The 14,600-nt window shown below is 35.9% G+C and overlaps 1 protein-coding gene across 3 annotated transcripts in view; it reads left to right on the top strand.

Moving 5' to 3' along the window:
* MAP3K21 (mitogen-activated protein kinase kinase kinase 21) overlaps positions 1–14,600 on the top strand; it is a 72,705-nt gene that overhangs the window by 35,002 nt on the left and 23,103 nt on the right. For all 3 annotated transcript variants that reach the window (XM_069064860.1, XM_069064862.1, XM_069064861.1), the window contains exons 3-5: positions 5,666–5,814; positions 6,650–6,825; positions 13,225–13,465. In XM_069064860.1, coding sequence (XP_068920961.1) covers positions 5,666–5,814; positions 6,650–6,825; positions 13,225–13,465 — 566 coding nt within the window. The remainder of the gene's footprint in view (positions 1–5,665; positions 5,815–6,649; positions 6,826–13,224; positions 13,466–14,600) is intronic.

Here is a 14,600-nt window from a genome sequence, read left to right as displayed (position 1 = left end):
GTCAGGAGGAATGAAAAATGAAAGATATGCACAAACATAAAAATGAAGATGAGGAGTAGAATTTGTTTGGGAAAGCATAAGTCTGTGTGTGTGTGTGTGTGTGTGTTTGTGTATCCACACTTACTTGTAGCCTTTTGGGGGGCAAGGAGGAAAAAAACCAAAGCAAAAAGCACATAGCAGAGAACAAAAGAAAACTTAGAAAGAAGCAAAGATGGACAGCTCTCAACACAATGTGTGGCATTTATCATACAGGCTTTCTTGAAATGAAAATTTATTGCTATATATTTTGAATCTTCTCATGTTCTGCTGTATACATAATATGCTTTTTTTCTCTGTATTTGTTTCAGCATTTAAGTTTATGATATATTTCTTTTTCTTTTCTCTGTTATGTATTTGAGTTCCGGTGTATGAGTCTAAAATTAAGACAAAAAATAGATCCATTTGTTAGGAAGATTTTTTTTCTATGTAACAAGCCTAAATTTGCTTATTTGCAACTTCAACCTATTGCTTCTGGTTTTGTCCACTATAGCCAGGCAGAACAAATGCAGTCTCTTTTCTTCATGACAACCCTTTTGAATACTTGAAAACAACTAGCATTGCCTGAATTTCATTTTCTCCAGGATAAGAATCAATAATGCTTGTATGGTATGAGCTTGAGGCCCTTTGCTTTCCCCACTTGTTTTCCTTTAGAAATTCTTCAGCTTATCAATATCCTTCTTAAAATATTGCATACAGAGCTGAACACATAGTATTCCAGATATGATCTGATTGGAGCAGTATCCAGCATACAGGATTCCCTTCTTACAAATTGTGCTCCTCATAATAGAGGTTGATTGGGTCAGTTTTCTTAACTGCCATATCACATTGTTGACTCATTGATCTTGTGGCACACTATATCCCCCATCTTATGCTTTTGAAGGTGGTTGAAAAAATACGAATGTAAGTCTTTGTACATTTATCCCTGTTAAATACCTGTTAAATGCCCAAGACTTCACTTAGATACTGCTTTCTGCTTGTAACCTTGAACTAATTGAACTCAGGTTCCCCTCAGTTGCTAGTTCCTTTTCCACAAAATTATCTAATATCAAGAGTGTGTGTGTGTGTGTATGTATGTATGCATGTCTATGCTTGTCTATGCTTTCTTCCCTCACTATATTATGAACTCCCTGAGGGCAGGGACTGTTGCACTTTTGTTTTTGTATCCCTAAAATCTAATTAGCATTATACCCTTAATAAATGTTTTTTGATGGGTTGATTATACTAAACTATTGAAGTCTTTTTGGATCCTATCATCGAACCTGTTAGCTGCCCCTCCAAGATTCGTGACATCTTCAGATTTGATAGCATACTGTCAATGTCTTTATCTAATTCACTGTTAAGAACTGTTAAAACAGTAGAGTGTAGAACCAGAGGATAAAATAGAAATTGAAAGAGTCCACTGATCACCTCCTTAAAGAGATCCCAAAAGGAAAACTCCTAGGAATATTATAGCCAAATCCAGAGTTCCCAGGTCAAGGAGAAAATATTGCAAGCAGCCAGAAAGAAACAATTTGAGTATTTTAGAAACATAATTGGGATAACACAAGATTTAGCAGTTTCTATATTAAGGTATTGGAGAGCTTAGAATAAGATATTCCGGAGTTCAAAGAAACTAGCATTATAACCAAGAATCACCCACCCAGCAAAACTTGAGTATAACCCTTCAGGGAAAAAAATGGATATTCAGTGAATTAGAAGACTTTCAAGCATTTTTGATGAAAAGACCAGAACTGAATAGAAAATTTGACCTTCAAATACAGGACTCATGAGAAGCATGAAAAGGTAAACAGGAAAGAGAAATCATAAGGGACTTATTAAAGTTGAACTGTTTACATTCCTACATGGTGGAAAGATGATATTTGTAACTCATGAGACCTTTCTCAGTATTAGGGCAGTTGGAGGAAATAAATGTGTGTGTGTGTGTATATATGTATATATATGTATATATATATATATATATATATATAGGTAGATAGATAGATAGATATAGATATATAGACAGAGGGAACAGTGAGTTGAATATGAAGGGATAATATCTAAAATATAAACTTAAGGGGTGAGAGAGGAATGTGCTGGGAGAAGGAGAAAGGGAGGGGTAGAATGGGGCAAATTACCTGCTATAAAAGAGACAAGAAAAAGCTTTTACTTTGGAGGGAAAGAAGAGGAAGGTGAGAGTGAATAGGGGATAGAGGGTTGTCAGAAGCAAATACTTTTGAAGAGGGACAGGGTCAAAGGAGAAAATAGAATAAATAGGGGAGCAGGATAGGATGGAAGGAAATGTAGTTAGTCTTTGACAGCATGAGTATTATGGAAGTGTTTTGCACAACTACATATGTATAACCTATATTGAATTGCTTACCTTATCAATGAAGGTGAGTGGGGAGGGAAGAAGGGAGAAAATCTGGAACTCAAATCTTTAAAAACTAATGTTAAAAAGTGTTTTCACATGCAACTGGGAAATAAGATATACAGGCAATGGGGTATAGAAATCTATCTTGCTCTACAAGAAAGTGGGGGAGGAAGGGGATAAGTGGACAGGGGTAAGGTGTAGTCAGTATGCATGCCATCTTGGGGTGGAGAGATGAGAAAATTTAGAACTCACAATCTTGTGGAAATGTAAGTTGAAAACTAAAAATTAATTCATTAAAAAAAGACATTTGAACTCACTCAAGCCTGTTCTCTTCAGCCTCTTTTTCTAAAAAAATTTGATGTGTTTGTTTTTACATTACAAACATTTCTAGATTATCCCCCCTCAGTGAGAACTCTCTTGCACCAAAGTGAAGCTAGCAATAATGATTTCATCTAAAAGTACATGCAACAGCATTCCACAGCTGTAGCATCTTCCTTAACCTCTTTTATTTTTAAAAGTTAAAAAAAAATACAAAAATTTGTTTTCTTTCATTTCCACCTGCACTCCACTCTTTTGAGTGTCTCAGCAATCAGAAAAGGGGATGTGAATCTGAAAGTTGTTTTATTATCCTCAGATGGACCACTTGGACTTGAACTCTTGAAAGGCAATTGAGATATTCTCTTATTCTGCCCTTAATTTGTCTTTAGCATCACTTTTCCTCTTAGCCATCTAGTCTGTTTTCTAGTCCAAAAAACTTGGTCTTGGCAGAGAACACAGAAGCATAGTTTCATAGCTTTGTCTTTGTCTTTCCAGTTTCATTTGTCATCTCATCTGTCTCCAGGTGAAAGTCTTACCCCTTCTTTTGTCTCCTTTTTTCCAATTTAACTGTGGAAGAAAAAAGTAAACGTCTTTTGTTCTCCTTAACTTTCTTCACCAACCTCATTTTATTCGGAGCTTGCCAATATTCTTATAAGACTTTTACTTGCTGATGTTCAGATTCACTCTTGTGAGTATTTTCTGTACATGATCTTTTAAAATACAAATTAGTTTGTTCATGACCTGTTGATGCATACCACATCCGTTTCTTTAGATGACTTTCCCTTCTTCTTTTCATTGAAATTATTTCTCTTTGTGCTTTCAGCATGTCATTCTTGAAACCTTCCCATTCCTCATACCATTTTAGTCCATGCCATTACATACTACTTATTCTTTCTCTGAACCCTTTTGATCTTTGCTTGCTAAATCAAATATGATGGTCTCTTGTCACTCCTCATCCTTCTTGATCTTTCTTTACTTTTTTAAAGAGGTTATTTTGATTTCTTTACTTGGTTTTCTTTCTTCCTTCCTTTCTTCCTTCCTTCCTTTCTTTCTTTCTTTCTTTCTTTCTTTCTTTCTTTCTTTCTTTCTTTCTTTCTTCCTTCCTTCCTTCCTTCCTTCCTTCCTTCCTTCCTTCCTTCCTTCCTTCCTTCCTTCCTTCCTTCCTTCCTTCCTTCCTTCCTTCCTTCCTTTCTGTTTGGCTATTCTTTCTTATTCTCCTTTGATGGAACATCATCTATCCTCGTTCCCTTAACTTTGTGTGTCTCCATGGCTGTCCTGAGCATTCTTCTTTTCTCATTTCAGCTTCTCATGGTAATCTTAGGGCTTGTGGGAATAGTTCTGTCTTAATGCAGATGGCTTTCAAATCTTTATCTATATCTCTAATATCTCTCCTGAACTCTAAGCCCATATTGCCAACTTCCTGCTAGACAGCTCATCCTAAATGGTGTCAGATTCTCAAAACTCATCCTGTTCCAAATTGGAACTCATTTCCCTCCCCTAAACCTACCTCTCCTTTAAACATCCCTATTTCTCATCTAGCTTTGCAGTCTACCCTTATAACCAGTAGTCTTACTTATTCTGTCTAATCAATCAGTTAATAAGTATTAAGTGCTTACTCTAGGCCACTCACCATGTTAGGTGCTGGGGGCTACAAAGAAAAAAATGAAATGACCCCTCCCTTTGAAGAACTTATTTTCCATCAGAGGAAACATGTCTACATATATAAGTAAATACAAAACATAGGGACTGAACCTGTGACTTTATTTGTGTAGACACTCCTAGGTAAAGAAAGTCTCTCTACCAATTCAGGTCAGCAATACCTTATACTTTCAGAGAGTTGTCTAGACCAGAAGTGTAAGATGCATGACCCATGGGTGACATGTGGCCCATAACACTCTTGATTATGTCCCAAACCAGGTTAGAATGCAGTTCCTAACTGATTTTAATATGTTGAAGTAGTAACAATAATAATGATTTTTTACATATGTTAAGTCAGTATGAGGCCTATAGAGAGAGCCTTTTGTATGGTTTATTGGCCCATATTTCTGTCTGCATTTCATATGACTAACCTAGACTATAGAGAGATTTAAGTGACTTAGCTATGATCCCACAGCCAGTATATGTCAGATTTGAGCTCAGGTCTTTTGTCTCTAAGACCAGCTCTCTATTCATGATGCCATGTAGCTTTTTACCTCATATACAATATATATACACAAGGTTAATAAAAAAAAAATTCTGGAAGGCAGAGATTAGTTGCTGAAGGGATCAGGAAAGGCTTCATTTAGGAGGCGACACTTGAGCTAAAGTCTAAAAGGAGTTAGTTCTTCTGAGAGGTACAAATTTGGAAGGAAATGCATTCCACACATGAAAGACAGCCTGTGCAAAGGCCCAGTGATGGAGATGCACTATTTTGTATGAATAGAGGAACATCAAGTGGTTGAAGTATAGTTTGTGAAAGGCAGTAATTTATAACCAGCTTGGAAAAATAGGCTAGACTCAGTTTGTGAAGGGCTTTAAATGCTAAGCAAAGCAGTTTGTATTAATCCCAGAGGCAATGGGGAGCCACAAAAGCTTTTTGAAGAGACCTATTCCAGGAGAAGAGTGTAATTCAGATTAAAAGGGACTGAGAATTCAGTGAGAAGCTCACAGGTAGAACTAAGAAGTATAGATGGGTTTTCTTTTTTTTAGAAGTTTGGCTGTGAGAAGTTGGAAACATCTTGGATGATATCTTAAGGAAATGGTAGGATTAAGGAAAGGTTTGGGAGTATTTGTTTGTTCTTAGATACAGGAAACCGGAACATGTTTATAAGCAGCAATGATAAAAGCCAATGGATAAGAAGAGATTGGAGATTAGACAAAGGAAGGGAATGATTGCCAATTTTGTATCAGTATTGGAAAGACACCATCTAATTCTTTTATTTAACTATTTTAATCTAAGTGTTAAAATTTGCTTTGTAGTTACGGAGTGTTGCTGTGGGAACTACTTACAGGAGAAGTTCCCTATCGTGGCATTGATGGTCTTGCTGTGGCTTATGGAGTAGCTGTCAATAAGCTCACTTTACCCATTCCATCTACCTGTCCTGAGCCATTTGCTAAGCTAATGAAAGGTATCTCTTTGTAGCTTCTGTGTCTTGTTTATTTGTGGGGAAAATGGAAATAGGTCATTAGATTTATGTTGTTGTTAGGAAAATTAAGCTTGTGATTTCGATTTATTTTAAATGGTAGTAAGTAAATAGCTATTATTTAGTCTAGTTGAATGCGTTTCCTACTCTTTGATATGAGATATAATATCTTTAGGGAACTATGCCTTTTTAAAAAATCTAGCCATATCAATGGTTAAGTTATTTAAGAGTATTTTATTGACAAATCTAGGTAAATTATCCATCAACTATAGTAAAATTCTAACACAATATTGATATACTCCTAACTCTTATCATTTTATCCAAAGGATAAAAAAGCTACTTTAAAATCTCAACAAACATCTTTCTGTACAATGTAGGTTATTTGATCAATTACCTAACAGTTCTTAGCCAGAGTTCTGTTAGGTGATTTGTTTCCTAAAGATTGCTTTATGGTTGTAGAACTTCCATTTCTTTTGTTTGGGTTCATACAACATTATTTGGGTCATGGTGACTTAGATGGTCAAATTCTAGAAATTCATTTTATGGCATGAAAGTCCTACATACTCAAATAAATGATTTATAGTAATGTTACTATCAGATAATAATTATGTATGGCACTGCTTGGGCACTGTGCAAAATAAATTATGTTTTTTAGACAGGAAATAGTCAACATGGGTTAGTATTGATGACAGTTATTAAATTGAAAACATTTCAGTTAAATAACTGATATAAACCTTCTGCTCTGAAATAGGGGAGTTATCTTGTAAATAGACTGAGTTTTTCCAAGCTATGGAATTGATGCAATTCTGATTTATTATAGAATGCTGGGAGCAAGATCCTCATATTCGGCCATCATTTGCTTTAATTCTTGAACAGCTGACTGCCATTGAAGGGGCAGTTATGAGTGAAATGCCTCAAGAGTCGTTCCATTCTATGCAAGATGACTGGAAATTAGAGATTCAGCAAATGTTTGATGAATTGAGAACTAAGGAAAAGGTAAGTAGAATCAGTTTTCTTATTATGCAATATATATATATATGTATATATAAAATCTCTAGGAAAATTACTTGCTGATAGTTTTTTGTCAGTTTTAACTTACAGTAATCCCCAGCAGCTTTATTGATCACTGCTTTAATGCAAACCTCTTTACCCAGAACATGTAAATTTTGAAACTGAGTATGATGGTAAATTCATCAACATGTGGTGTGGAAGAAAAATTTATAGGCTATTAAGAGTTGGTGTCATAAAATCCAAAAGGAAATAAGAAATGAAAAAGATAAAGGAAAGATACTGGAGAAATTGGCTTTGTTTATATATACCTAATTTATATTTATATTGTTTATATATATTTATATATTATATATAATTATATATATATATTTATATTGTTTATATATACCTAATTTATATATACCTAATAAAATACCCTAATTTCTCCATCAGAATAGATATCTTAGTGGGAAAGGTATAAATACTGACTTGTTTTATTCTTTATTTAAATTTTTTTTTTGTGTCAACTTTATGTCCTAATATATTTCTCTCTCTTTACCCTCACTTCTGCAAAGATGAAGGGTGAGATGCTTATTTTTTTCGAGACTGTATTAAATATTTTAGATTTTTAAAAACAAGAAAATGAACTAGATATTTTCACATTATTTATCCATTCCTGGATCAATATTTACTTGTTCGGCCTCTAGTTAACTGAGTTCAAAGTTCTACTTAAGCCAGGCATAGTGGCATACATCTGTAGTCCCTGCTAAAGGAAGCTAAAGGTGATGGATCTCTTGAGCTTGGGAACTCTGAACTTCAGTGGGCTAAGCTAAGTGGATGTCTGCACTAAGTTTGGCATTAATATGGCTAATGCACAGGAGGAGAGGTAGTGTGGAAGGAGGTTGGACACAGAGTAGGGCAAAGCTTCCATAACAGTCACAATGTGACTAGGCCCATGCATGGCACTTGTGTTTACATCTTGGGTGAAATGGAGGGACCCAGTCTTAAAACAAAGAAAAATCACTGGTTTATGCTAGTACCACTATCTAGGCTGCTTGATCACACTGAGATCTGTTAAAGACCTTAGCTTAAAAAGGCCAGGGTCTCCCAGTGCATCCAGGGTCGTCTCTGTATCTTTCTGCTGGAGAAGAAAGTGAAGCTGGTGACTTTTCCCAGCTGTCCTTGACTTAAATCCAGTTCCCTTGCATGTCATGTCACCACCTCCCTGATGTCATGGTCCTCTTCAGGAATGAAGGACAAACAAGAACAACAACAAATATCTAGGCAAGTAAGAACTTGACTGCATCTTAAGAAATTAAAAACCTTTTTTCTTTCTTTTTTTTTGTTTTTGTTTTTGTTTTTGGTCTAAACCTGCTGTTTCTTCACTGTAGGGAATTCCTGGTGAGGAATCTTCTTTTACCAGTGTTTATTTGCAACTTCTATGCAACTTAACAGTCTTAAAGAATTGTTCTTTATTTAGGTACAAACAATGTACTCATATTATGTATTCTTGAACCCTTACTCCTAACAGTCCCTACTCCTTCTCACATCTGCTCCAAACTGATTAGAAGACACAGTAGAATAGGATATTCCACAGTGTTCTTTGAAACCCCTGTTCTACGTGGGGTGGCTAGGTGGTGCAGTGAATAGAGCACTGGACCTGGAGTCAGTTGAACCTGAGTTCAAATCTGGCCTTAGACACTTAACACTTACTAGCTTTGTGACCTTGGGCACGTCACTTAATCCCAATTGCCCTGCCTTCCCCCCTCCAAAAAAAAAAAAAAAAGAAACCCCTGTTCTATTCTCAACAAACTTCCTTATATCCTTGAACTTTTCAACTAACATTCCTTTTACTTGTTCTCTGTAATTAAAACCACATTCTATTTTAAGGACCTCATCTCTTGGACCTCATTTCACTGGGTCCCTATATCCTCCCCCCTACCCTGACCCCTAGGGACAAGGAGGGAGGGAGTAGATGACTCCTTGTGCTCCACTGCTGCTTGCAGGACAGGCTGTCACCATCATTCAATGGTCTTTCTTCTTTTGAGTTCCATGAAGTTTTTTTATACCTCCTCTTCCATGCTTGTTGATGCCATTTCCTGAACTCCAGCTCGTTCTTCTAATTACATCAGTGTATTAGTTCTTGCTCGCCTATTCCTCTCTGCCCATCCCCTGTCATCCTCCTTGGAGGAGACACACTGTTTATGTTGCTTATTCTTCTTAGCCTGCACACGATGCTTTAGTCTTCTTGTGCATCTTGTTTCAGTTGAATGTTGATCCGGTGACACTGAGAGTCATCTACAAGTTCCATTAGGCAGAGAGAAGGGTCACATGTGGGGCCCTGACTAGGTGATGGCATCTTCAGGAGAAATGGAGAAGTTGGGAGGAAGAGATGGTTTAGGAGACAACAATGAATTTGGCTTTAGACATGTTGAGTTTAAGATGCTCATGGGATGTCTAGATCAAGATAGATATCTATCAGTTACTTGGAGATTTGGGGTGGAAGCTCAGGAGAGAGATAAGGGCTAAATATGTAGATCTGAGAGTTGTCTTTACAGCAGTGATGTTGAATCCAATTATTTAAAGGTTGTAAGATCACTGAGATGATGGAAAGAGAGCAAAGAAAGAGGGCCTGGGACCAAAACCTAAGTTTTACACAGAAGCATTAGGGGCAGGATATGGATGATAATCCTTGAAGGGAAACTAAGAAAGAGTGACTAGAGGAGAACTGGGAGAAAGGAGTGTCAGGGTGATCAGTGGTATCAGAAGCTATGGATTGGTCAAGAAATAATGAAAACTTATTTTAAAAAATGTCATTGGATTTAAGCAAAAGAGACATCCTTTGTAATATCGGAGAGAATGGTTTCAGTTGTGATTGTGTCAAAAGGCAGACCACAGGTGGTTTAGAAATTAGTGGTGGATGAGAAAGTAGAGACAATGTATATAGACAGCTTTTCCTAAGAATTTGGCTGTGAAAATAGAAAAAGTGACTGGACATATCTTTTAAGAAAAAAAATTAAAACAGTCCAATTTAGATATATATCTTATGGTTTTTTTTTAGATTTTTGATAGTTTATTTTTGCCTTTTACTTCATTTTTAAGCTGTATTATATGAAATGAAAATGTAACTTTTTGCAAGCTTCTGAATTTATTTGTAGTTAAGAATTTACAGGGGTGGCCAGGTAGCACAGCAAGTAAGAGCACTGGCTCCAGTGTTGGGATGACCTGGGGATCAAATCTGAGCTCAGATACTTAGCACCACACCCAGAAATAACTGGCCGTGTAACCTTGAGCAAGTTACCCGATTGCTTAAAAAAAAAAAAAAGAATTTACAGTACTTTTCCAATTTATAAATTTTATAGTTTTTTAGTTTTGGGGGATGGTATGAAAAGTATCATGTATGTGCTCTATCTCCTTTTCTTGTTCATCTATTTCTTAAGGTAGGAGATAATAAGACTTCTAATTAATGTTCAGTAACTTGGCTCTTGTGTTTGTGTTATTCAGTAAACTCTAGGCCCCCATAGATACTGGTTCCTCCTGGGATTCTTGGCTTCTTATCTGTGTATGTCTGTCTTTGTACATGCGGGCATGCACCTGTTTTTGAACCACTGTGAGAAATAATGTTACTGTTAATGATTAACATCCGTTGCCAGGAACCTGGATTTTCCATTACTAGAATGACTAGTGCCAAGCAGTTAAATAAATATTACTACTGGTAATCTGACCAACTAAAAGAATTAATTCTCTGTGTGCATTATAATTTGAAAGTATTCAAATACCCACAGAGGTTTTTAAATTTCTTTTTGAATGTTTAAAATCCTCTTAGAGGAAAGGTCCCCCCCCACCTTGTTTTACCTTTTGATCTTCTATTTTCTCTTAAACATAGTTTTTAAAAAGCCACTTTTTGGGGGTGGCTAGGTGGCACAGTGAGTAGAGTGCCAGCCCTGGAGTTAGGAGGATCTGAGTTTGGATCCGGGCTCAGACACAAAAAACCTAGCCGTGTGACCTTGGGCAAGTTACTTAACCCCAATTGCCCTCTAAAATGTAAAAAAAAAAAAAAAGCAACTTTTTCCCACAGAGCCTTTCATTTCAGGGAAAAGCTAAACTTTTTCTGCTTCCTCTTACCTATTTAGTTTTTCTCATAACAGAAACCCGCATTTTTGAGAGGAAATTTCCTCTGCTTAGGCCTTTAAAAAATTATTACTCTTTCAGTTCCCAACTACCCCCCAAAAAAACCAATCAAAATTTAGTCCTTTCTCTAACTAATTCTATTTTACTGCATCTAATTTAACACCAACATAATGATAAAAATAATTGTTAACTAGTAACTATGAGAGAGATAGTAGGGATTGGACCTGTTATTTCATCGATAGAGGGAACTTCCAGAAGATGAAACTCCCTCTACCAATTTAGGTTGGAACTTTCTATGTGATTTATAATCTTAGAGAGTTGCTTAGAGCCCAGAAGAGGGTTAGGTCATTTGCTTCTGAATCACACAGCCATTATGTGTCAGAAGCAGGATTGGAATTCATATCTTCCTGGCTCCAAGGCCAGTTTTCTGTCCACTAAGATATGGCCTGTTAAGGAGAAATAATGCTGAATTAAATTAGGAAACTGAATAAAAACCATCTAATTGTAACTAAGCTAGAGTAAAACTAACTTGCAAAAACTGGGAGATGTCCAGATTTTAAAAAATGAACAGGTTGAATTGTAGAATATTTTTAAAGAAATAAATTTAATTCATTCAATAGGGATTAACTTTTACCAAAGTGTTCTTAAGTAGAGATCTTAATATTTTAAACCCAGAAGTTATTTGAATAAAGCCAGAGTGCTTCAAAGCATTTTAAGTAAATTTGCCCTTCTGTTCTGCATTCTTATTTTGTCTGTTTAGAAATTCCCTTCCCCACACTTTCCCCTTTGGTTTTGGAAAAGTGGACTTCTAGCTAAGGTAGAGTTAGTTGGATCTAAGTTAGGGAAATAGTTTTGTATTGACTTGCTATTTTACTATAGTGTTTATTTTTTAATTTTTTCTTTTGTGGGAGCAGGTTTTTTTGGGATTGTTTTCAGTGAAAGATTTGAAATTAGATTTCCATTTGAATCTGTTTGCAGATATTCTCTGGACAAGGTATTTAGGGAACATTGATGTCATTTGAGTTCCCTCAGCCTCAGTTTCTTTTGTGAGTCTAATATGATATGTTCTCTACAAATTACATTCCTTAAAAAAGGGGGCATATTTAAAATGTGACCTGCTTATATAGTATGAGAAACTTTAATACAAAGTGTATAGCTACATTTTTGACTAACATTTCATCTGAAAAGATAGCTGTGGTTTCTAACAAAAACTTTTAATAGACTGTTCTAAGATTTTGAAATGTTGCTGGAGCTGTGTAAATGGAAGCTTATACATTTCTTGCTTTCTCTGCCAGTGCTTGATTTACTAGTGGGGTAGTCTAGAAAAGAAAGTAAAATGGGATAGCACTAAAGGGAGTATTAATGTCCTAGCTAAAGACCAAAACAGGGCAAAAGTTAAGAGAGGGAACATTGTTTAAAATTATAGAATTGCTTGGTATAATGTTGAATTAGTAATTAGTAAGATGAAACACTCTATAGATTTCTTTAGTTCACACGTCCTGTTTTTAGAAAGAAATCATTAATTTTAATAAAGAATAAATCACAAATGTGTTAATAGAAATTTATTGTTATCTACTGTTTTAACCAATAAAGATTTGGAAACAAAGGTGAACTTTGCACATAAATATCTGTTTCTCTTAGACTTATATATGAAATTCTGAGGTGATGATGCTTGATTGATTAGGCTTACCACACTTTAGTTTTAAATTTCCTTTCTCTGTGAGAAGTTCTGTGAACATAAATTTAAGTTGCTTACAGTTAAAGAAGTCTTGTTGATTCCAGTCTGTCTGTAAAGAATTCTTTTGTAATGTGAATAATTTCCCAAATTTGTCTGTTTAGTAAGTTTGGATTTTTCTTATTGGGTTTATTTAAAATGGAAACCAGTGAACTGTTTTGGTATTTATCACTTGCATGAGAGGGGCCAGGTCAAGAGAGTTTGTACATATTAAAGAGAAGCAAAGAGCAAGACTAAGCCTGTGCAGAGCATTTGAGGTTAGCCTAAGTTAATAATTATGTACTGAAAAAGTCTTAGAACTGACTTTCTTACCTACAAAGAGATCTGCCCTTTGAAGACTGGAATTACTATGTAGTTGAGGGGGGAGGGAAGAGATATTTCAACATTTCAGTTTTTCATGGGATAAGACTTCTTGGTAGAAATATTAACTTACTTGGATAAATAAAAGATCAGAAATGGGATGTCTTTATACCTTAATCCAATTTATTATATTTGCATATACATATCTACATCCACACATTTTTTTTGTCCTGTTTTAGGAGCTACGGTCCCGTGAAGAGGAGTTAACTAGAGCAGCTCTTCAGCAGAAGTCTCAGGAAGAATTGTTAAAGAGGCGCGAGCAGCAGCTGGCAGAACGAGAGATTGATGTTTTAGAGCGAGAACTTAATATTTTGATATTCCAATTAAATCAAGAGAAGCCTAATGTGAAAAAGAGGAAAGGAAAATTTAAGAGGAGCCGTTTAAAACTGAAAGACGGACATCGGATTAGTTTACCTTCAGGTGTGATTTTGATTTGAATTTTCATAGATTTTTAATGTGTATTTAAAGGGGAAAAACAAGTCTGTCTGAAATGTGTCATGTGTTGGCACAAAAATACCCTTGTTCTTTGATCCAGGCTGTTTGTTTGTTTGTTTGTTTTGGGCTCAGTTTTAACATATTTAATTCATTTAAACAATTTTGTGAATCAATTTTTTTTAAATTTCATTACATTTAGGAGAAAGGGGAAAAGATAGTTTTAAATTCTGAAGTTGGATATATTTCCTTACCTCTTCTATGTGATTATAATGAACCATCTATATACTTATAAGAGGAAGCATAAAGATAGAATTATAATTTCTTTCTTCTCGTATAGTTGGCTGGAACCTATAAGTGATATGTCAGAACTACTGAATTCTAGAGTTGGAAAAGATCTCTCAGTGGTCGTCTAGTCTGATTTATATCTGTTCAGGATCACAGCAAATAATCCTTCAGCAATTGCTTGTTAGTTGATTGCTACCTGTAGTATTTTAAGGTGAATTATTTTGGCAGGTGGCTCTGTGTGGTGCAACAGATTGATGGATTTGGAGTCTGAGGACCTAGGTTTGAATATTGGATCCCCCGCTCTTGCCATCTTTTAGCTATAGTGACAGGCATACCAGTTTCCTGAACTTTCTTTTGTTTCATAATGAGGGTTGGGGAGACTGTGGAGATAAATGATTGTCCCACATGCCCTTTGGACAAGTACTTTTCCATCTCCTGTTCTGCAGAACCTTCCCCTTGATGCGACAAGGCAAGCAAGGCAACTTGACCTCCATCTGCTCCTGACTGCTTTGCGAATGACCTTTTTGGGTCTCACAGAGCACATTTTCATTTCCCAGGAGTCTAAATCTTAAGGGAAGATCTTGAACATTCTCTTCTCCTGTCTCACACTTTAAAAAACTTCTTTCTAACTACTGGTTTTCAATCTGGGCTCACTGCTCACTTTTTGAAGACTCTCCCCATCCTGATGATCCTGAACTCTTGGTGGCAGGTGTGCAAGCCCTGTTCTTTGTGCTCCTTTTGCTACTGCATCAGACCTATCACCCCTAGGCTTCCATTGTCCCACTCCAGATCCGCTTGCCCTTTCCACTGTACTCTCTGGAATTTCTGCTGTATA

The sequence above is a fragment of the Petaurus breviceps genome, unplaced genomic scaffold, assembly GCF_028583685.1.
Source record: "Petaurus breviceps papuanus isolate PSGF00001 unplaced genomic scaffold, PetGlider_PUasm1.0 90650, whole genome shotgun sequence".
Taxonomy (NCBI): domain Eukaryota; kingdom Metazoa; phylum Chordata; class Mammalia; order Diprotodontia; family Petauridae; genus Petaurus; species Petaurus breviceps.
The sequence above is the reverse complement of the archived record's forward strand: the minus strand, read 5'-3'. Positions and strand labels throughout refer to the sequence as shown.